The 25693-nt window shown below is 30.7% G+C and overlaps 2 protein-coding genes across 2 annotated transcripts in view; one reads left to right on the forward strand and one right to left on the reverse strand.

Moving 5' to 3' along the window:
• Positions 1–256: 256 nt before the first annotated feature.
• LOC136976265 (F-box/LRR-repeat protein 3-like) lies at positions 257–22259 on the reverse strand. Its single transcript, XM_067271487.1, has 6 exons — positions 21956–22259; positions 16577–16778; positions 10330–10454; positions 9824–10203; positions 9610–9761; positions 257–878 (listed from the first exon to the last, which is right to left on the reverse strand). Exons 2-6 carry the CDS (start codon positions 16775–16777, stop codon positions 384–386), a joined length of 1353 nt encoding a protein of 450 aa, XP_067127588.1. The 5' UTR covers position 16778; positions 21956–22259; the 3' UTR covers positions 257–383.
• Pdp1 (PAR-domain protein 1) overlaps positions 20895–25693 on the forward strand; it is a 76346-nt gene continuing 71547 nt past the window's right edge. The window contains exon 1 of the mRNA XM_067271492.1: positions 20895–21038. The gene's annotated coding sequence lies outside the window, so the exon portion shown is untranslated. The remainder of the gene's footprint in view (positions 21039–25693) is intronic.

Here is a 25693-nt window from a genome sequence, read left to right on the forward strand (position 1 = left end):
TATATAAACCAGTAAGTTGTCAACATGCTAACAAAAATTTATTAATTAGACCGTTTGAACACTTTCCACGAATTAAAATCTCTAAAAAACCTAATATCCAGCAGAGTAAAAGAAATAAGTGGTAACGTTTTAGAGATTTTAATTCAAGTATACCCAGTTTTTGAGTGGTGGTATTCTACTTTTCATTAAAGTGTATTTCTGATATTTGCAAATTTGTGATTTTTCTTTATATCCTATATTTTAATCACTTTTCAAATTTAGGGGCATGAATTATTTATTTTTACATGAAAAGTGCTGCTACACAATTTAAAAGTACTGTACCTAATACATAATTAGTAACGAATGAAAAATGTTTCGTTTTAATCTTTTTCAACTTTAACACTTTACCATACAGGCATTACATCAGGACACCATTCATATCCAATAATATGAGATACTTCAAAGCAGGTTTTGGCAATATCGTGTTGTTCGTCTTCGATCATGGATTCTTCAAGGACGTACAGTTTCTTTAGACGAGTTCCGCAGATTTTTACTAGTTCAACTATTGCCGAACACGATATCTCGCACATTCCTAAACCCAAAGATGCAAGTTTGGGACAACCACGTGCAACAGACAAAATTTCTTGGTCAATAATGGAATTTCCATTTGATCCGATAACAAGTTCCATTAAACATGGGCAATGTTTTGCCACTTTAATTAATATTGATTGCGGAACATAATTACAAAAATATAAATGAGTAACGGGAATGTTGACATTAAAAAATTGGTTTAGAGCATTTTCTAAGCTTAAAAAAATGTACATAACAAGTGACATACTTGGTGAGTGCTTCACTAGAGCCTGCCAACTTTCAGATGAAACATGATGAACTGCAATAGCCTAATAAAAGGTAAAATAAAATTCTAATTGAAAATTAATTTCATAAAATGTCGAATTTATAAGTTCAGCTCGTACTTATTTTTCTTTTGTAAAAATTAAGTTATGGCATTTTATTAAGAAATATTTTAATTTCATAAAGTTAAAAATATTTTATAATCAATACAATAAGTATGTTACTGAATGTTTGAAGACTATACAGTAACTTATTCATAAAATATACTTTTTTTATCCCAGAATAAAATGACAGAAAATACATTAGAAAATGTTTCAAATTCAATTAGCTATAGAAAAGTGCAAAAGTGTCATTTCAAAAATTAATAGTGGCAAATAAGTTAATCTTTCTCATCCTTAAAACCTGTTAGCTCTTAAGATGAGAAAGATGAAACTATAATTTGTCACCTTTTACTACGTAACGTGCATATATAGAAAGTTTTTCTATTTTAGAAATGGCCAAACATTGGAACTAGTTCTAACTAGTTGCATGTGGCTACTGTTCGACAAAGGCAGTATGTTGCAAGGAAGTGAGTGTTACTTAAGTTACAAGCGAGTTGATTGGCATATATCTGTGTAGATGGAAGCGTCCAAGGAAGAGCAGTGAGTTGCTATTCGGTTTTTGACTGTGGAGGGCGTCTCAAACCACAATACTATACTTCAAAGGATGGTAAACGTGTACGGTACACATAGACTTGGGAAGTCGGCAATTAAGGACTGAAATCTACGATTCTGTAAAGGATGCACATAATTGAAGGATGATCAGAATTCACGTAAATGTGCGAGCTGCATGATGAGATCTTTCTGTCGAAGACAGTGGCATTAGTGAAGGTTTTTTTTTCTGCTGGCAGCTGCAATGTAACAGTGTGCAGCAGGTTAAAATCAGTTGTGAATCCACTTTTTAATTGTCCATAGCCACGAGAAGCGTTAAAAGAAACATTGATAGGGTTATATCCCTATTCCTATATATTAGTGCATGCATATTTTGTTTTATACAACATAACATTTACATGTTTGTCAGAGATAATAAAGTTTCTTGACATATTATAATTTGACTTTGTTTCTTTAATTTATTTTTCAGTTTTACCATTTCCTCAAAGAAATTTTTGGAGGGATGCAGAAAGGAAATGATTTGCCTTTTTAAGTTTTTACTACCTGAGTTACTTGACTTTACTTGGAATTTGGTTTACCCAGCTCAGGTTTGGTTTGGTTACATAATGCGACACGTGGGCGATGTCTCCCAGGAGACTTTCACTGGCTCAAATTTAGGTGTTACAAACATGAAGAAATCCCGCAAATCCACTACCAACTACAGTGGACCCTCGTTATAGCGCTGCTCGCTATACCGCACACTCGGTTATAGTGCGGACGATGTTCGCGACACGATAAGCTCAAACACGTTTATACAGGTCCGTGCGGCGTTAGTGAGTAGTGCATTTTATTGTTACTGTGTATGTATTGAGTTCCTGCATGTATTTTGAATAGTGTTTAATTATTGTATGCATGATGAGTAAAAGAAAAGCTTACAGTGTGAAAGAAAAGCTTGACATTATTGCTAAAGTAAAGAGCGGAGTTTCGAAAGCAAACATAAAAAGAGAATACGACATACCTGAAGGAACTGTAAGGGGTTGGATGGCAGAGGAGACAAAACTGAAATCATTTGTTGATAAGCTTGACCAAGATGCTGGACAAGACTTGGAAAAAATCAAAATGTTGAAATTGCCTCTATGCATGGTTTGTGCAAAAAAGAAGAGAAGGTATTCCTGTATCTGAAACTGCTTTAAAATTGAAGGCTGAAAAATTCCATGTAAGCTTAAAAGCAGATGATGATAAGGCTTCTGACAGTTGGTTGTGGTGTTGGCAAAAACGACATGGCATCTTCGAAATTTCCATTTATAGTGAAGCAAAGTCTAGTGATATTGAAGGCGCTGCAGAATTTTCCAAACAGTTCACAATTTCAATTAAGAAAGAAGGGTATACTGATGCACAAGTTTATAACTGTGATGAGACTGCATTATATAACAGAATGTTGCCAAGTAAAACCTTAGAACTAAACAGAAACCCACAAAGGCAGGATTAAAACTAAGCAAGGAAAGGATAACAGCTTTATTTTGTGTAAATAAAGCTGGTAATCACAAGTTGACGCCACTCATTATAGGTAAAAGTCAAAACCCACGATGTTTCAAGTCAATCAATATAAAATCTCTGCCAGTTGTTTATAAAAACAGCATAAACGCTTGGATGACTTCTAACATATTTCATGACTGGTTTCACAATTCTTTTGTTCCCTCTGTGTGCAAATTTCTGAGAGGATTTGAGTCTAGATCCAAAAACTTTGTTTCTCTTAGATAATTGCCCAGCTCATCCACTGGCTGATAACCTTGTGTCTGACGATGGTAAAATTAAAGTAATGTATCTTCCAAAAAATACTACTGCTCTTATACAGCCCTTGGATAAAGGCATTATTAGTGCTTTCAAAGAAATTACCGTAGAGAAATGATAATCATTATTAGCATCAAACATTGACGTCAACATATTTTTTTTAAAAATGGATCTCAAAGACGTGTCCTACAGAACTGGACTTGCCTGGCAGGCAATCACATCAGACAATTAGAAACTGTTGGAAAAAATTAAATGAATCTAATAATCAAGTTGATCTCAACCAAACCACAACACATTCAGATTCAGATTCAGCTTCAGATAATATCTTCACTGAGGCTGAAATTTCTCGTATCTGGGAAATATTGAATGAGCCAGAAATAACTAATGATTCTTTGACTGATTGGTTAGATGTGGACGCTAGAGAAGATATTTGTCAGAATATAACTGATGAAATGATTATCGAATCCATTTGTGGTGACAAAGATTGTCAAGCAGAAACAGAAGATGATGATGAAAGTGCCAGTGGGATAGCTGATATACCGCCACCAACCAAAGAAGCAATAACAGCCATGGAAACTGTTATAAAATGGGCTGAATCATAAGACAATATTAACAGTATCAGATTATTGTAATTAACATCTTTCAAAAGGGAAATGATACAGAAGTTATCAAAAAGCAAACAAACAAAAATTACTCACTTTTTTAAGTGATGTTTTGTAATTGAAATGATGTCAAATACATAGATTTTAGTCAAGTTATAGATAGTGTTTGTTTTTACGTACAGTACTGTATTTTCAAGCGTACCTTATGTATGTACGTAAATAAAATAATACATATAAAGTATGCACTGTAAAATCGTAGGCACAAAAAAAACCTTTCACACACTGTTTCTAGCAAACAAATTAATGAGCACAAACGTTTTCGGCCGTTTTAAAAGGCCTTCTTCAGGTGCACTGAGGACGGTTGGAAAGTCGGATAGCCAATGTTTACGTGACGTCATTGTTTATGAGGGGTTTCCTCTTACAAGTGACGTCTTAGCAGAGAAGGTTTAAACGAAATTGACCTTGGAAAATATTTTAAGATTAGCCAAGTTGCGTGAACTATTGTCGAAGATATGCGAATCGTGAAAGGCGGAAAAAAGGAAATAGAAAGACAAAGGAAAAAGAAACCTGATAAATTTAGAAACTGCACGAGAGAACGAAACGGACAAGGAGAGGGTGGACCGGCCTATTTAATTAAGGGGGTTATCGAGGAGTGACCGCCAGGCAGGGGAAAGCGAATCTGCATCCCTGCTGTTAATGCAGTTTCCTTTGAGGGACTCAGTAAAGATTTCTATAGCTTCGATTGTTCTAAGTTTGCTAGAGTCAAGAATAGGAACGGTAATCCTAGCATCTTCCCATTCGGCCGTTATACTGGGTTCGCTTGCGTACTGGGCTAGGGTGGAATTAAATTTTTTGTTGCGCGCGTCGTACCTATGCTCAGCTATCCTTTTGGTAAGCGATCTGTTGGTTGAGCCTATGTAGGTTAATTTATTGCTTGGCTTAACTCTATTGTCCACCAGCGGAACAGAGTAGACCCCTGGAATCCTGGCTTCGCTGCATTTATCCTTGTTATTTGTTAGAAGCTTATAAATCGAAGGGCTGCGCTTGTACGTAAGACCAACTTTGGCTTTTTTGGATAAGATTTTATACGCTTGGCTCAACCTAGGGTCGAAATCAACAACAACTTGCTTACTTCGCAGGTTACGAGGACTGGAACTAACCGCTTTGTTAACAACGCGATCATGTATTCTCTGGGCCAGCACATCTATAAATTTACCGTTGTAACCGTGGGCTACGGCGATGCGTTTGATGTGCTGGATTTCACGAAACGCGTCATTAGTGTTAGAGCAATGGGTATAGGCCCTACGGATCAGGGCCCTGTAGGCGGAAATTTTATAGGTAAAGGGGTCGTTCGAGGCTGAGGGGATGAAGAAAGGTAGAAGATTAGGCTTATGGAATACACTAGTGGTTATACAACCGCGGTCTAGGAAAATACTGAGGTCAAGGAAATGGGCCAACCTATCATCCTGCTGATCAAGCTTTAACTTAAGCCCAAACGGATTGTTATTAACAGTCTGCAGCAGCTTACCAACGTCCGGTTCGGATCTCCAGATAATAAGAATATCATCAACATACCGCGTGTAGAGTACAATGTCTGCATTGAAGGTTTGTAGGACTTCGCTATCTAATTTTCTAACCACTAACTCACAGAGGTCTCCAGACAGGGGGCTACCCATTGGGACCCCTCTTCTTTGAAGGTAGATTCGCTGGTTGAAGGTGAAAAAGGAGTTGTAGCATACTAGGTGGGCCAGCTCCAAAATCTGCTTGTGGTGCTTAGGTCCGGGCGGAACGGCTTGGAAGAGGAAGTCTCTAAGGGCACAGAAGCACGGCTCCAATTTAATGGACGGATACATAGCTTCATAGTCTAACACTGTGATAAATTCTTGCCCGGTTAAAGCAATGCCTTGTAATTTAGAGACGAGTTCACCCGCGTTTGAAACGGTGTAGCTATATTCTTTCAAATAAGCTCTGAGGAGCTCATGCAGACCCCTTTCAAGGGGAAGTGTTGGGGATCTTGACTTGTCCACGATCGGCCGTATTTGTTTGCCTGGTTTATGGGCTTTAGCATAGCCAAAAAGCCTTGGTACCTCGGGAGACCGCATCGTTGCATTTCCTAGGCGTAGGTGTTTAGCTAGAGGTGAACAGGTAAATCTAACAACTCTATTCTGGAGCTTGTCTAAGAAACTTTCCGCAATATTTTGGCATTCCGTAGACCTGATATATTCCTCGAGGAGCTGAACGTACGTATGCTTCTTCATAAGAACGACGTTTCTGCTTTTATCCGCCCTAGTAAGGGTGATATCGTTAGCTTGTAACCATTTCTTACTCTTATCTACGCTTGTCCAGAAAACCCTGTCTCTGTCGTCAACCTCTTTAATTCTTCTGCTGAGCGCTGTATTCCATCTAAAGAACTCAACCCCCTTAATTAAATAGGCCGGTCCACCCTCTCCTTGTCCGTTTCGTTCTCTCGTGCAGTTTCTAAATTTATCAGGTTTCTTTTTCCTTTGTCTTTCTATTTCCTTTTTTCCGCCTTTCACGATTCGCATATCTTCGACAATAGTTCACGCAACTTGGCTAATCTTAAAATATTTTCCAAGGTCAATTTCGTTTAAACCTTCTCTGCTAAGACGTCACTTGTAAGAGGAAACCCCTCATAAACAATGACGTCACGTAAACATTGGCTATCCGACTTTCCAACCGTCCTCAGTGCACTTGAAGAAGACCTTTTAAAACGGCCGAAAACGTTTGTGCTCATTAATTTGTTTGCTAGAAACAGAGTGTGAAAGGTTTTTTTTTTGTGCCTGCGATTTTAAATTAGTTCTAGCTTTGTGTGCAGAGATTATGCACTGTACTTATTAAGATGTATAACTATGTTGTGTGAATTGTAATAAAGCACTTAATAAATAAATTGTTTTTTTTTTTATTAAAATACATAATATGTGTGTAGTTAATGGGATGTTTCAGTATATATCAATAGCTCAAATCGTTCTGAGTAAATTTATTGTGTCGCCACCGCGCCGCTCGGTATAACGCAGTTCACCTTATAACGCGGGTGTTGTTTCCCGCCTGACATGCGCATTATATCGAGGATCCACTGTACCAGTATTCAGTAGTTTTATCAACTCAGCCAATGGTGGGCTCAAATAAATCCTCAGGAAGGGGTCAACTGTACCCTATGCACTCCTAAATTTGCCCCTGCTGATATTCTAAGAAAATAAATACAGATATAAGTCAAATTGTAGTCGGCTATTTTACTTGTGATTGATCAGCAACGATGTTTGGTTGAGGTTGTGCGGTTTGTAACTGACGAAGCACAGAACAGAAAAAGGTGAAAAGGCTATGGGCTCTTTTATTACCAAGATTCTACAATCTTTAGTCATTAAGATACTGCCAGATTCGATAAATATACTGGTCTCTCGGTAACCAGTAGCTTTCATAGCCTTAGAGCTACTGGTAGCTGAGAAACCAATATATCTATTGACTCTGATATTGCTAGTTGTTAGTATAGGTCTGCAATTTTTAGTTTTCATTGGCGACTGCAGTAGGGGAAAATAATGAACCTTCTCTGGAAACTTGTGGATATACAGTACAGTTGTCCCTTGATAATCCGACAGGTATGGGACCAAAGAGGTGTCGGATTACCAAAAGTGCCCGGATTATCGGAAGTTATTACATATTTGGCATTGTTTTGCTAGCAGTAGCCTATAATATTCCTACAAGTTATGAATAAAATGCTGCCTAAGTGAATATGGAAATGAAACACCCATTTCGGTTAACTAAAACATGTTTATTAAAAGAAATATGGAAGCCAATAAATGTATAGTACATACAGTATGTATAGGCATAAATAAAACAGTACGTACAATAAGTTATAAACATTATAACTAAATGCTACAACGTAGGTAGATTAATTATGTACTGTACATATGTAAATATGTACATACATACATACTGTGCTCACACTTTGAAGACAGGACTACGGTGACCTTGACGGGACGTGCGTCGGACTACTCTACACGTCGGATTACAAAACGTCGGACTATCAAGGGACAACTGTATATCCTTTCATAAATACTTTAAATGCAACTTCTTTATTCACTTATTTTACTTTCTTAAATTTATGTATCAATCATCGAAGATTCACAAAACAGACATTATCATAAAAACTACCATAAAATTAAATATTTTTATAATTTTCTACTTAATGCCAAATTTTAATGATAAGAATTTCCAACAGATGGCGATATCTGTATCTCTAAATTCATTATGTAATTCTTTTCTCCGAAGAAAAAATTTTTTATTTTGTATCTAAGTGCTGTACAAAATTAAATCAAAACTATTCAAGTAATTATATACAGAATTTAAATGATATTATTACAGCTCGAAATTTTTGAAGTTTAATTTTGAACTCATTATTATCGTTCTAATGAATGGAACCGATTTTATGTGGTGTGTAAGTGACCAGACATCCCAAATTAGGGGGAACAGCCTCACCTTTTAATATACTATACCGAAAAATGTTTGCTTTTAGATTGTTTAATAATTCAAAAATTGTAAATCAAAAAATAAATTACATACAAGTTAGAGTAAAAATTTTAATACCCAATTGTGCTGATCAGTTATAAAAAAGGAGTTGATGATTTTTGCTAGTTATCTAAGTTTAAAAACAATTAGCAACGAGTTGCATAACTTTCCCGGTGGATAAGGGATTTTATTTTAAAAATAACATTTATATCCTTAACCTTAATAAATAAAATTGTATGTGGCGCCATCTGTTATGAGATTTTGTCGCGTTTTATATTATTAATTACTATAAAATAGCAAAAAGCTTAATTTAGAGGGAAATGATGAGTTTTGTACAAAAATTTAAATGCTAATAGCCAGTACAATCGTCGTGAAGTCCGATTCTACTGGAGATACACACGACCCACTGTGCATGCCTGCTTGCGGCGGCCCCAGACGTAATTGTAATTGTTCTCATTGCCAAAAAAATACAGCTTTGATAAAACAACTCTAAATTGTTGATTGCAGAACCTGTCTCCAAACATTTGAAATCCGTAAAATGGTTTGAAAGATATCGAATTGCTTGGTCAGCATTTTGAACGATGTTCCACAAGTTACATTTGGGATTAACCGTTTGTTTGTACTGACTGAAATTTTGAATTACGCCTTGATTCATAGGTAGAAAGAGCGAAGTACATTCGACGTATTCTGTTGGCTTTGTAGACTGATTAATTTTCATTTTCGACCTAATCACAATATTCTTAAATGGATGTTTTGTTTAATTTTAAAATATAAAATTCTTGTTTTTTATTACATAATGCTTTTCTACTATTAGAAAGTACAAAAGTTTTAACTTATTTTGTCTTACAAGTTTCAAAATAACTTTTCTTTTTACTACTGGTATAAAATTTTTAATCGTTGTCAACAATCAATTATAAAAAACCTGAATTGCTATATCAATATCAGTTATAAAATACAAGTTCCAATTAACGTATTATGTGATAAGAACCAACTCAAATTATGCCGGTTCTGATTTGACAAACAACAATACAAAATATAAAAATTTTTATTATCAATGCTCTTATCTCAAATAAGAACAAGAGGAACGTGACTCGGAGAATAATCTTTACTTCATATCTGACACAAGTATTGTTTGTTAGCATGAAGCTTCTTCACAATACCTTCTGTCATTTGTAATTTGAAATTTAAGATAAAAAACTTTTATATTTATTATAATTATGTTAGCAACATACCTGTAAATCATCTGAAGATACATCAACTCTCATAAATTTAAGACGTGCATGCTCTTCAGAAGACAGAGCTAATAATAAATCGTCGCTCAATAAAGAATAATTAAGAGTTAACTCACATAATTGGTGACAATGATCAGCAACCGCCTGAATACCTAAAACAATTTTTATTTAAAATTTATTGTCAATTAAAAAACTATATGAAGCTAAAAGTTACCTTTAGCAGATACTCTGGGACAACTTTTCATCCACAAAAGTTCCAAAGAATTGCAACTATTAGTAGCCAAAAGTTGTAACGATGGATCATCGACCGGTGTTTCTTCAATGGCGAGTGACGAAAGCGAATGACATTTATCAATTACAAGAGTTAATGCAGACACGAATCGGTCTGGATCAAGTTTCATAAATGATGGTTTGGCTGAAGATATGAGACCCAGTGTCTTAAGAGAACAATTAACTAACTGTGCCAAAATACGGCACGCCATTTCTGCAGATTCTTGGCTACTGTCTACTTTGAATGTTACAAAACGGAGATGCTTGGCATGTTGATTAAGAATGTACCGAATTAAAGCAGGTGACGTTGGTTGAAGGGATGATCTGAAATGATTAAGTAATGAATAGGCATATTTATGTTAAATTAACTGAATACGTAACGTAGTTTTATTATTTTTAATTATCATTACAAAACTTTTCTTAATCATCGTAATAAAGTAAGATTTTGACCTTTGCGGTTGACTGATGATGAATTCAAACGATTGCCATAATTGAGGTACTTGATATATTCTATACCAATGCTGACATACACGAGCAGCTTGAGCACGATCGTAAATTTGTAAATGCTTAAACACCTGAAAATCATTGTTATAAAATTGAGAAGTACTGTATTTTTAAAAGATATTGGTTATAATAAATTTAAAATAGTTTTTAAATATTATAGGATATTTAATGATCTTCAGCATCAACATTATTCACAGCTAAAACTGCAGTAAAATAAAGTTTTTTACCTCGATATTATTTAATGCTCGCCAGTTAAGTTCATCTATCTGAAAACTTTAATATTTATGCATAATTATAGTTTAAAAATATATTCTGGTATCAAATATATTGTGGATCCATTGTGGATCGAATCTATCTATAATAAACAAAAATTAAGAACTGCATTATAGAATAAGTAGCTACTGTACGCTACTTTAACAACGGTCCTTGATGGTAAAGACGTCAGTTTTCACTTTTTACAGTTAATTATTACAGTAAAATTGACAGTATTCGCGCAAAAATAGTATATTATTTTTTATTATAATTAAACAAAAGTAATTAAAAATATCATTTATACAAAAATTAACACATCTCGAAATAGTATCTACCCTAGGTAATACGCCAAAAACATAAGAAGTTACCAAAATAAACAGTTCAAATATCGACAAGCAGAATATTCGCAAGTTCTTTGACAATGTCTTTCTGAAGCTTCTTGCATTCTCCCTGTTTCTAAATATAATATTTTCATCTCATTAAAGAATTACATCTATATTATTCGTACAATATAAACGAAGAACAATACAGACAATTAAATAATACTCAGTTATAACGCCAAGATCATCGATGAACGATTGGATTTTTTGGATTTTTCCACGAAGCTTTTGCATATTGTATTATAAATGGATTTTCTGGATGATCTTCATTACAGAAAAGAAACAAAAAGAAATTCTGACACTAACTACACATGCAAATTACATTATCGGATTCAAACCTAATCTCCCTTGACGGTAAGCGCACGTATATTACGATACTTCCCCATTACCAAGAGCAGCCATTTGATCGACAAGTTTCGCGGAAAAGGACTAAACATAAATCAGTTTAGTTTTAAAATTTACATAATTTATAGTTTAATTATTTAAAATTTCATGTAGAAATTGAAGAAATAAAACTGTTCTTGTGTGTATCCAGTAAATTAAAGTATAAAAATGTTTTCGTGGTTCAATTGTATTAATTTTCTCAGGTAAACCAACAGAACTATTGAATAAAATAATGTTTTGATTGACAACAATAATTTTCTATTCAGTTTTACGTTAATATATCAAGTTATTAAGAGTCATACCAGATGCTTCACAGATGTAGCAACTTACTTCAACTTACCCCTCAGACCTCAGTGGAGTAAGTTGATACAGTTTGAGTTGTTTCATTTAACATTTTTTCATTCATAGTTTACTAAATTTTTTTTTTCTTTTTGTTTTTACTTATAACATATACTTATATTGTAATTTACAGTAGAGTTGCTATAATCCGACATATATCGGACCGGCGGGAATCGGATTACTGGATTTTGTATGCGTGTATGCGCTGTACAGTAAAAACACACTTGATTCACAAGTTAATCACGATTGTGATTGTTTTGTCGACTGCACGTACAACTAGCTACTGACAGTATACACTTACAGTAAGTACTGTACGTGTATAGCCTACTATGCTGTACAGTACATTAATCTTTCTCTGTCGCACATCGAGAAGTGTTAATATGAAAATTTCACGAGTTTTAGATTACTGGGCTTGTCGGACTGGCGAGTGACAGACTATAGAGACTCTACTGCTCTACTTCATATATCATCTACGTAGTAACTAACTACTATAAATAACAATTAAAAAAGTTGAAAACCAAAAATCGTATCAACTTGTCTCAGTCTCCTCTACTATAAAAGTGAAGGTGTTGCATTTGAGATAAAAAATATTATTTTTCAGATTTATTATCGTATACCTTCTGTTTATACGAAAAATCGCATAACCGGAGGATAAATGAGATTTCTACGAAAGTGTACTGCAGTGTACTCTCTGCTCCATTACAGTCATAAGTTAACATTAAGTCTGTTCTTATGCAAGGTTATAAGTTTACGTAAGAACAGGATTTATAAATCTGTAAAGGGAAAACCCTGTATGCATGATACGTGAAACAAACAACTAAGATCTCGTGCAGAGAATAACGATGATGATGTGTACTGTATCCCGTAAATCTGAGCTGTATACATATTCCTATAATTATATAATGTAAGAAAATTTAACAAGATGTTCTATGTAACCGACTCTTCTGCATAACATAATACAAAAACATGAACTACATATATAGTCTAACTATATATATATATTTAAATCCTGCGCCAGGACCTGGTTATATATATATATATGTCTATATATAACCAGACTCATTCGCGGGATTTTTAAAAGGATAGCATTTAAAAAACACACGTTATTTTTCGTAATGTAGTTATATTAACTTTTACAATATAGTTATATAAGTTAGAGCGAACAATTATTTATTGTGACATAGTCACAATGCCGGGCTGCAATTTTTAATCATATTTTTAATTAATTTCATTTAAAATATATGCTTTCCACCTCAAATTAGTTGTGGCTTGCCCCTGTACATCATACTTTTCTTTTAACAATAAAGTCGTGCCGGTCATCTATCAGGAGGAAATTCTGAATAGAAATAACGTGACTCCCGATTTGCATTGGAAGTTCGTGTATATTATATTGGGGCCTTTCTCCCGAAGGTTTTCATATATGATCTCTTCTTTCATCTAATTCCATTCTCTAGATTAAGGAAAGACAGACGGACGGACGACAGTGGGAATTTACAGGTCTACAATTTTTTCAAATTGCAGCCCAATAAAACAATACAAGACTAAAGAGGAACTGAAAGGGTACAAGAGGAAAATATATTCTTCCCCAACGAGCAGTTAAACTCCCAACCCGCCATGCTTTCAAGTTTCACTCAATTCATCGTTTTACGTATTAACGTAGATAATTTTCGATAAAATTACACGTTAAATGATAATAATTCTTCGGGATATTTATTATATTCTATAATCGTAGAAAGTCAAATATGTTAAATTTTATTCTAATATAAGATTAAATTGAATATAAAATAAGCAGGATTTTAAGTTTTGAATTTATTAAAGAGTTTGTTTTTTACATTAAGTACACAAGACTTAAAAACTGGTTATTCGGTTACACTTTAGCATCATCTTCAGCGTTAAACCCAGAGAATTTTAATATTTAATGAAACCAAACTTGGAGAATAATTCTATTGCTTGTATTGACTGTCGAATTTATACCGAAATAATTAAGTTTCATATTTCCTCCCGGTCAACAATAAATGAATTTAACACCGCTCTCTGCAACTTGAACGTTTTATACGAAAAGAATAAATATATAATATATTTTATTATAAAATAAATCTAAAATTTAATCTTCTTTTCGTATATTATATTTTACAATATTTCTAAGTAAACACTTAAAATTGATTAATACATAAATCATCAGCATATATCTGACAACTGTTATAAATAAATTACATCTTATATAATTTATTTATAATATTTGTCAAATATGTTGATAATTTATTTTTCTTTATTAATTTTAAGTGTATATAAGTTAGTACGTATATTACATATTATATCATAATTGTTTGTTTTTATTTTAACAATTAAAATTGTTTTCTAGTCATATAATACACAATATAATAAATAGAACAGTTAATATACTAGACATACTATAGACCTAAGCTACAATGTCTGATTTATAACATAAATTAAATTAAATTAAATTGAAATAGCGTTAAAAAAAACTTAGAATTAACTAATTGATTAATTAAACAATTTCAGATTAAGATAATTTAGCAACAATTTAATGAAGTGACATCGTTATCCGAGCAAACATAACCACATTTTGTTGGGCTGCAATTTGAAAAAATTGTAGACTAATAAATTCCCACTGTTTTCCGTCTGTCCGTCCGTCTATCTGTCTGTTTTTCCTTAATCTCGAGAACTGAGTTAGGCAGATGAATGTCGAGATACGGAAAGTGTAGGGACAGTAGGTCCCGATTAACTATATACAAACTTCCGATACAAATTGGAAGTCATGTTATTCCAATTCAAAACTTCTTCCCCTGAAAGGTGTTAGCTAGATGACCGGCACGACTGTATTGTTAAAGGAAAAGTATGATGTACAGGGGCGAGATACTACTAATTTGAGATGGATAGCATATATTTTAAATTAAAAATATGATTAAAAATTACAGCCTGGCATTGTGACCATGTCACAATAAATAATTGCTCGTTCTTGTTATAAATTTCGTGCGGTATTTTAATATTATTTTTAATGAAAACACCTACAAAAATGTATATTAGGAACATTCCTTTATATACAGTATTGACTAAAAATAGTTGATGAATCGAATGATGATAATACAGTAGTGCCTCGTACTTCGAATTTAATTCATTCCAGGAGGCCGTTCGAACTACGAATCTATTTTCCAATTAGAAATAATAGAAAGCGAATTTAATCCATTCCCAGACCCTAAACAATACTCATTTGGATAAACTTAAAACAGCAAGTACACGTAATTTAAGATAAAAATAACACAAATGCACCAATAATAAATTAAAACACGAAAGCAATGAATAAAATACGTAAATATTGTATAATAAAATGAAAAAATTGTTTGTTTAGAAGCTTGTTTTACCCTTCGAGAGCATTTTTTTTTTACTGCACAGTCAGTTCGAAGTTCGAAGCATTGTTCGAACTTCTAACCGAATTTTTGTCGAATTTAGCGTTCGAGCTCTGAAGCGCCGTTCGATTTACGAGGTACTACTGTATTGATATTGTGCAACCGACATGCTTTAAGTACACGTTCAAGATTTAACACGTCTTCGTTTACAAGAAACAAATACTGTACTACATGTGTATTGTCTAATAACAGACAAAACATTTTGGGTTTAAAATTTCTTTATCAAATTTACTTTTTCTTTTCATTTCAACATGTTTTAATAATTTAATTTTGGTGGTTAAAGGTCGAGGGGATGGAGAGATAATGGGGATCGCGTATATCTCCAGTAAGGTCGGACATAACGACAATTTTACTCATTTTCAGCATTTAGAATTTTTTTATAAAACTCACCCCTACACTCAAAATTAAGCTTTTTACCATTTTATAATAGTTTAAAATATAAAAACAGATAGCGCCAATAGAATTTTAAATGTTGCCGGGAAAGTCAAGCAACTCGTTGCTGGTTTATTTTACTTTAAAATATACGTTAGATTATTAATACCGTCACTAAGTCACAGAACTAATATTAAATTTGTATAATCTATAGGAATATACTAAATTTTATTTTATATATATATATATATATATATATATATCTGAGTGTATATCTTAAAAACTTTTTGTACTATCTTCACGCCTCTATGTTCGATTTCAGTTGAATAAATAGGCCTGTATTTATTGTTTCCTTTATAACAATTTTAATAATAATAAAAAATAGTGTTTTAACCATAGAGCATTTCGGTTAATGTAACCCTTGGTGCCAAGATGGCGGCTCGCCTCTGATTCCAGCAAGGAAACAGTGGGACGCACGTTTTAACATAACCTAACCTATTCTAATAAATTACCATAATTATTAGCAACCAAATTATTAGAATAGGTTAGGTTAGAACGTGCGTCCCACTGTTTTCTTGCTGGAATCAGAGGCGAGCCGCCATCTTGGCACCAAGGGTTACATTAATCGGAATTTCTTATAAATATACGAAAACGGAAACAAAAAATGTATAATGGATGTGAAAAAAATAAAGTTTTTATCAGAAACGTAATTGGATACAGTCTATCTTTTATTTCTCTAAAGTTATTTATTCTTGACTGAAGTATTTTATATATATATAAAAAAGAAAAACATAACAAGTTAAAAATATTACTAAATAAATTTTGCATCTTCTCTTCTATTTCTTTTTATTTAACATAACATGAAAGACACATCTACAATTTTTAAATTATACGAATTTTCATTCTATCGATTAAAAAGAATACATATATACACATACACAACAAATTAATTTGTCAATTTAACTGCGATACGACTAACTTATTACTTTTTTTTCCCCGTAAATTAATTTAGATTATAATTTAATTAAAAATACTTACTAAGAGCAAAACAATTGAAGGCAAATCCTTCCAATTTGGATAATTATCTTGTTTAAGTTGACTTATATTTAAGGAGGAAGTGGACCAATCTCTTATTTCTTCTTTCCATTTGGTTATCATCTTTTCACACTTTCTTTCTGGTCTTGTGGACTCTTTTACCACCGATAACGAATTAGCTGCCAATTCACTATTTTTAGACATTCTGAAATATATTTTATTTAAAATTTTATTTATAGTAAAGTAAATTATACTAAATTGTAATAGAAATTCTTCCAGATTAGTTAATTAATCTAGAAATTCTTGAAATTAATTAAAGTAATTTTTTTTTAAAGTAATATAATATGTTATTTACATTTAAACTTGTTTAATATATTAATTATCTTTTCTTTTATCTTTAAAATTTGTGTTGCGAGTCATTTTTAAAATAATTTAAATAGGTTAGGTTGACGTATATCTTAATAATAAAAAGAAGCAAATTTTATGATTATATTATTTAATTAATTAATTCTTTAATTAAAAAAAAAACTCAATATTAATGCACGAAACGTAAGTCGTAACGTTCGATTTTAGTTTTGACACGTTGTAATTTAGTAATTACTTTACTAATATTTTATTTTTCAATTTGTAATATATTTATTGATATATTTTACCGTAAATTTTTCATTTTTATTGGAATTAATTGTTTTCATTCGTATACAATACTTAATTTTTAAATGTCATAAATAAAACTTTAACATGAAATTAGCCATTAAAGTAGCAAAAAAAAAAAAAATGTTTAAAAATAATATTAAAGTTAACTAAAAGACGATAAATATTTTTCAACGAGTTTATTATAAACTGTAGAATATTCTTCGATAATTTACTATAGATTGTACGTGATTTTAAAATACCAATAATCGATATTATCAATAGCATCTAACAAACACTGATCAATTTCAATCAATAGAGTAAACACGTGAAATGGGACAAATATCTCTTAAAATACAGCTTATTCTCATCTTCCAAGTTAGCCACATCATTTTATATTTTACCGTTTAATATAAAATTTAAGATATTCTAACGTAGAAATTAATTATATATTAATTAAAAAAAATAATAATAATAATAAGAATCAATTACAAATTTCCAAACAAAAGAAAAAAAAACCCGTTTTAATCATCAAAGAATCGAAATATAAATCGATTTTATGATTAGCAAAGTGAATATTAGGATTGATCGGTTGAAGTTTTTAGCCATTATCTAAACGAAACGAAAGTTAAGAGTTGTAATTTAAATGAACTACTTACTAATATTTAATTCATTCAAATTTTCGGTTATTTCGTACTCACTGCATCTATTATAAAAAATATAAATAATACAACCATATTATTTATATTTAACTTATTATATAATCTGTTCAATATGATTGACATTCGCCATTTTGAAAATGCGTAGTTTCATTTCGCGCTTTCCGTCGCAAAGATGCTTTTCTTCTTCATAATTCCATTTAAAAAAATGATGTAATTTTAACCCTTTTCCTTCGTAGGAATACCATACAACGTTGCAGAAACGAAAAAATAAAGCGAAACAATTATTTATTTATGTCTGCGACCATTAAAAGAACTAAAGAAAATCGAATCCTATAAATACTTTCTGGTTAAACAATAATTTAGGAAAAGTTATGAATAATTTTGACCAGTCCCGTGCAGATTTCTGTAGGAGTGTTGATTGTTTTAGAAATCAATGCAGGATAACGTCTGCTGACATCTCTTCGATGATGACCTATATGCAGGTACGTAATGTTAAGAAGTAAATTTCAAACTATTTAACGTAAGAAAAACTTTAATTACAGTTAAATTTCTGATTACGAATCGCGTAATAGTCTTTTAAAACCGCCCCGAACACGCTAAATCGTAGTTTTAATGATTATTTTTTTATTTAAAAATCGAAATTCGTAGTAAATATTTAATGTTTCGGTCTCGTCTGATATAACATTATCGTATTTCTGATGGGAAAAGATATGAACTATGTACGAGACAAACTTTATTTACATTCTGTAATTTACAAATAAGAGTGCTCGAGAAGTATTTGATTGTAATTTTACCCATTCAGATATATTTTTATAAGAGAAAGGAAAGATGATAATTTATCAATTAAAAAAAATACTCGATGTTAAATTAATTAGTAGTTTTGATCCGATTTTCAATAGTAAATAAGAGTAAATAATTATTTATATTAATTATTATAAGTAAATTGTAAGTGATTCTCGTATATATATATAAACGTTTTCTTAGTAACATTTAAAATATTTGTCAAATAAAAACACAATTATTGAAGCTAAGTAAGTCTGAAAGGAATATTTATTTGCACTTTATTTCTATCTAGAGACATATAAGCTGCTCTCTATCTAGGGAATTCTTCAAACCAGTTGCAACAATCACAGACATTTACAATGAAAGACAATAAAAAAAAAGTACTTTCAAACGCTACACGTTTATAAAAAAAAGAATGTCGGTGCGTAATTTAATTTATTTTAGAACTACTCTTCAATCAATATTTCTATAAATAATAATTTCTTGATTACATTCAAATCAAATCTTCGTTATAACTCTGTTTTATTTATATAGCCTACAGTTATATTGAAATTAACAAGAACCGTATCTAAAATTAAATCTGAATTAAATCAGGAAACTATTATTATTCTTTTATACGGGATAAGACTATTATAGTATATTTATATACACGTGGTCTTATCGCGTGTCTCTATTAAAGAACAATAAGTTGAATAAGTAATTTTATAAACGAACTGTTGTTAATTCTTCCATAATCGGTAAGTTTTCGGGAAATAAGTGAGATCCATTAATTATAACTGTTCAGCCCATTCCTAGAAGTTGCAACAGCATCAGAAATAGTATTCTAAACATATTTAAGTGGCGTCACTCGTCAAAGAAAAAGGAAAAAAAAAAACCCCAAGTAGATCTGTTGCTAGACTTCCTTCAAAGAAAGATTAATTTGGACGAAACGGATACTAAGAACAATTCTGACCTACCAAAAATTTAAATATAGTTTTTTTATATTATAACTACATTTAAACGAGTATTTAAGTATTTGAATTAACTAAAAACATACTTTAAACTCGAAATGGTTTTTCTCCTATATGAAAAATATGTGTTGTATATTGAAATAATCGATAGATAGCATTGAAAATTAAGAAATAAAAATAATACTGTAGTGATATTAAAAATGTAATTTTAGTTTAAATGTTAGGTATTTATAATTAATATATTAACAATATATTAAAATAATAAAACGTAGAGTTTATATAAAGATCTTCTGTGAAGAAGTAGGCGTTTTTATTACGGAAAGTATTTGGTAAAGAATATAACTTAAGCTTTATTAAGCAACAAAATAAAAGTGAAAAATATGTCGAGAGAAATGGGAACGGGCGGAGTATCCATTTTTTTTTTTTTCTTTTGTTTGGAACTCTTCCAGAAAATTCATTATGATCCATCAATGCGCTTAAGTGTCAAATATTATATGCATAAGCTCTTAGTTTCTCATTACAAAAATACATCGTACGTAGTATTATCGAATACAAGTAATATTCATTAAAAGATTTTTTTTGCTAAAGGAAAAAGTCAATTAAATAATTATTATCTGTTGGAAGTGTCGATTGATTTATATCTTAATTTCTTAAAAAGGAAAATTTAATTTTTCTAACGTAGCACTTTGTGAAACAAGTTCTAAATCTAAGGTTCATTCTTTATGAGTTTAAAGGTAGTTAGGTGTAAAGTTCTAACTGTATACAAAACATTCGAAGGAGGCGGGAAAAAGTAAATGCAACCGCACAGAGAAATTTAATCCATTAAGGTCATAATAATGCATTCCTTAAGATGTTCGGGCCAAGGCCAAGATCAAGGATGTGTGGATATACAATCCAGATCAATTGCTGTTCTTTTTCTTCGGCACAGCTGTTTATTAAAAGTATTCTTATAAATATTAGTAAATACTTTAAAATACATATTTCTCTTCAGACAATTTTTGTAAATGTATAAATTAACAAAACTTGCAAAAGGATTTTGAAGTAAGAGAAAAGTATTAAGTTTATCCGAATAGGAAAAGTATTTACATATACCTTATATCCAAGGTTGTCAGTCAAGTAAAACGCAGCCAAAACAACGAAAAAAAAAAAAACTCATAAAAAATTTTTAAAAATTCATAATGTTAAAATAAAGTAATAAAAATCAATAATCGACTACAGTGTGGAGTGGAAATGCACATCGGTAAATTAATTAGGAATGAGATGAAAGGAAATAAAATCTCTTTCACTTAGTGTATGCAGTAATAAGTAGCAAATGATACGAAAAGGGTCGTTAATAAAGCAAGCAACGGAAGTCTGAGTCCAGTCTAAGCAGAGGAGGCGCATGGAGCACATGGGAACATTCCACTACTGAAAGCTCATATTCAGAAGACACGCTGACAGGTGAGACGCACGTTATTGCTCTTAAACTCATGCTTGATTACATTTCGATTTCAATTAACGTCTCTATTACTTTTTATCGTTATATAAATAAACTTAATTACTCGCGTCTTTATTTCAATTCTTATTTTAATATATTATAATAAGCGAATTGCGAATTAGTACAGTATTTTAAAATTAATAATTAAAAACTTTTGATTAAATGGCATCTAATTATATCGACTTTTATAGTTATAATTAAATAATAATAATAATAATAATATCATTTTTGATTTCGATTTTAATTAATTCCAAAATGATTTCGATTGGTGACTCTCTTATAGCTGCGATCAAAGTGAAAAGACATTTTGTGCTTTATTTAATAATATATCAATTAAAAACATATAAACGAATATTTAATAATAGAAAAAATATAAAAAATTCCAGGTTTGATGTGCAAAGGTTTAAAAACCAATGAGTCCAAAGGTAATTGGACTCATTGGTTTTTAATGATAAATCGATTTTTAATACGATCATTTAAATAATAACCATTGTATAACAAGCAATTTATATATCATTCATACGATATTTATTGCTATTATTATTAGTACCGTTCTCTTCAAGTTTCTCTCTCTACTCCAATCTCATATTTTGGATATTTAATCATATTTCCAATATGATCCTTAATATAACTATTCTCGAGTGGACTATCACAATTCCTATATGGAAACTGAATAACTTCTATGATATTAGATATGTCCCAATAATTCATTACAACGTAATGAATTATTGGGACAGAAGAAGTAAGAGTTTCTTGGAATCTAATAACATAACCTACGTCGGAAAACGTAACTAACTGATAAATTCCTGAAAAAATTTATATATGTGTGACACACGTAAAAAAAATCAATTTGAAAGAATTAAAAACTGGGGAAACTCACCCTAGCGCTGCTCGATAACGAATATCCTAGACACCCTCGAAAACAGAATAATCGTAAATAATCAATAAAAGAATATGTAGTGAATAATAAGAGGTCCTCGCTTTCTATAGTGACTTATGTAACTATTCTAACCATCTTTTTAGCCAATAGTGAGTAAGAAAAGAGATCAAAAGACCTCCTCTTCTTCTTTCTTTTCCATTTTTATAAAAAGAGAATTAGGTAAAATAATGTTCGAATTTACTAAATATACTGGAATTAAATAAGTGTTTAAATGTATGAGTGTAAACAACGAACTTCTAACTCTAAAGTTGGACTTAGTATATTTATAGAATATACAGCTACATGCGCTTCTACATTTTCTTATTTTCACTAATGGTGTACACTTTTACTATTAGTAAATATTAGCTACTGGCTTCAATTCAAAAATTTTTGTATGTATAAATCGGTCTTCATTTAAGATTAAGAGGTATTAGATGTAAAAGAAACTTGGAGAAATGTGGTTAGTCGTATAGGCTCATCACCTGGACGTATATAACCTTGCAGAAGAAAGAGATTCGTGATCCCTTCTGACGATCGATAAGCACGCAAAATTACATTATATCTTTATAGAAATTATATTTTAAGTGTTTACTTTTTAAAATTTATTTATTCATTTTAAATATCAAATAATTACGTTAAAGCTATTATTCATAAACGTTACTATAATTCGACTTAATCAGCCATCTTTTTAATGACATTTCTTCTTCCTTTTATTATTATTATTATAAAAATTTCTTTCGTTGAATAGAATTTATGAATCGCATGAATTTGAAGGCAAATAGAATACTTTGAAAATAAAATCTATATTCGTGTTGTTTACGACTACCGGGAAAACAGCTTTAAAGGACGAAATTTACATTTTTATCGTCTATAGAACTTAAGACACGAAAATTTTATGCAAAATCTTCGTATTATTCGACAAATTTAAATAGAAAAGTCATAAAATAAAATCGAAAAATCACGCTTTTTATCAAATCTAACTTTCGTGGTTTTAAGAAAGAGAGTAACATTACATTCTAATTATACAATCTACGTATTTATGCTATTATAAATCAGAATATAAGCAAAATAATTCGGTTGCTGGATCGTTCGAGCTTACTTTCATCTTTTCCATTTCTGCATAATTCATTAATTAATTGCGCAAGTACAAAACGTTTTCGTGTAAAGTTTTCATAATGAAATGAATTATTCTCTCGCATTTAATTAAAGAAAATTAACTCGTTGCGGCTTTATTAAGGATAGAGATACAAATCTTTAAAAAAATTATCGTTTATTGTTTAGCTTAGCTTATTTTATAACAATAGTAAACTACTTCTGACTCGGATATCTAAAGAAAGCTTGTCAAATTCAGACGTATCTTTATAATAGTATCCCGCAGACTAATCGTTTTAGAAACTGGCAATGTTTTTCATGACTAAATGCCGGATAAAGGGATGTTTCTATATAGATATAAAGAAAACTTTGGATCTAACACAAATGGAAAAGACAGCGTGCTTTATTGGTTCGTTTTATATTAGAAAATTTATCCTGAAATTTCTTTGTTCGGCCGGACAATGCTCCGGTTTCATATAGATAGGATGTAGAAATCTCATTTAGTTCTGTCCTGAAATAAACGCAAAATTAAGAGACAATATCAAAATTATATTTATTATTAACTATTTTAAAAAGTTTCTTAATCATTTACGTTTATCGTGGAATAAATTTGATGTAATAAAAGAAGGAAAAGACAGAGAAATCAATATATCGAAGAGTTTGCCTCTGAACAGATCCATGCCATATTAAGTTAAATCTATATTTAAAAAAAAAAAAAAACACTTTATATTTTAATATTCTCTTGTATAACTGTGTAATGAAGTTTACGTTTAAAATTGAAATTAACGAAACTAATTTCCTGTGTATTGACGCCAGCTTAAGATAAATTAAAAGAAGATATTAAGTAGAAGTCACATCACCAGGCTACTTCATTGTTAATCCACTTATATTGATATTATTAAGAATTATATAAAATAATGTTAAGTTTTCTTTCATTATTTTGTTTATTATTACCAAAAAAATGATCATCTGTACAACCATTAATGACGTTTACGTAGCCATTACACATCAAAAATAATGCATTTATCTATAATATTTAGCCCAAAATAAGCTGTAAAGACTATTATATATCACACAATATAAATCGATTGAAAAGAAATTTCAGTCTAAAGTAATTTACAACTCACTCGGAAGGAGTATTTAGAGTTAATAGGCCAAAACTGACCATTAACTCTAAATAAAATATACTAAAAGCAGCAAAAACTGATGGCTTGACCTTAATTTTTTTTTTTCATTTCCAAGTATTGTGACATAAATTAATTCGTATCCAAACTCTTCATTTATTTCAAATCTTTCAACGTTTTGGACATAAATTTAATTATATTACAACCTTATTTTTTGTACAGATTTTGCTATATGGGTTTATAATATAAGTCAATTGTATTTTGTTTATTTTATTCAATCGATGGATCGATTTTCTTGAGTTAAATTTGCACGAATCCCCAATGAAAATATACTTGAGTCTATTTTTAAAATAAAATAAAGTAGTTGAAAAATATTCTAAAACCTTTCAATTTTTTATATTCTTTAGAGAGTTATAAACGTATTTTAAAATACATATCACTATAAAATGTATGTACAGGTCTGATGACGTACAGTACAATATCTAGATCATTGTCACAGAAAAACGTCATTTAACGTCATACTGTATTATTGTCTTGTTTAATTCACGTCATACCTTTACTCATCTTTTGATTTATTTTAATTAATATTTTAAAAAAAAGTTTATTTACACGTAAATATAATCATTGTACGTCATCCTATAAACATAAAATTAAAAAAATGAATATATTTCAAGTAAATATTTACTCTAGAAACGTGATTGAAACTTCATCAATAATGCATCCTAGTATTTTTTTTTTTTTTTTTTCATAAAGATTTAAAATTTATTCTAGAATCTACCGTAACAATTATTTTGATGTTCCTAAATTATCAAGATATTTACTAAACATATTTTTATTTAGGGATAAAGATAGGGAAAACTTTAAACATCCTAACTATATAAGTCATAATGGATCAAGTGCCTCAGGAAATGGTATAACTATTAACGAAAAAAAAAACACATTATTTTAGGATAGATTTAATACCTGTATTACGACTTATTATTATTTATTTTATTTTTGTTGTCCTTATTATTCAAAATTTATTATACTTAGATTCACCAATGCATTAAGAAACACGAAAATCATTTTACGATAGACACCTTCATATTTTCTGTGAAAAATGTGTAATATTGTGTAAAAATAATATGACATGTTGGACCGTAGAGTGTAAAATAAACCAAATTAAATTAATTCGAATTAGTATTTTATAAGCTTTATATATAACGTCGACAGGTAGAATATAAAAATAGAAAACAAAAGAAAATGAGTTACTATTTGCACGAATTAGGTAATGTACGACTTCTTGCGGCTATTTTCTTCATAAAACTTTGAAAAAATAAAATAAAATAAAATAAAATAAAATAAATATAGCCTCTTAGGATCTGCTGTGTCTATTACGTAACTGCAGTTGCTCCCTTAATGATAAGTGGAGGAAAAATTTATTTCCTCATCTTTCTAATGTATTATTGTCCCTATAAATAGATACGGAAGTAATGATACACAT

Source organism: Centruroides vittatus, unplaced genomic scaffold, assembly GCF_030686945.1.
Source record: "Centruroides vittatus isolate TY-2023 unplaced genomic scaffold, ASM3068694v2 contig_4, whole genome shotgun sequence".
Lineage (NCBI taxonomy): Eukaryota > Metazoa > Arthropoda > Arachnida > Scorpiones > Buthidae > Centruroides > Centruroides vittatus.

Excerpts from the sequence above, each read along its gene's own strand:
- LOC136976265 (XM_067271487.1), bottom strand. The coding sequence starts at position 16,777 with ATGTCTAAAAATAGTGAATTGGCAGCTAATTCGTTATCGGTGGTAAAA. Across the intron at positions 10,455-16,576 it reads CTTCAATTGTTTTGCTCTTA|GTGTTTAAGCATTTACAAAT; the intron begins GTAAGTATTTTT and ends AATGATTTTCAG. Across the intron at positions 9,762-9,823 it reads TCCCAGAGTATCTGCTAAAG|GTATTCAGGCGGTTGCTGAT; the intron begins GTAACTTTTAGC and ends AAATTGTTTTAG.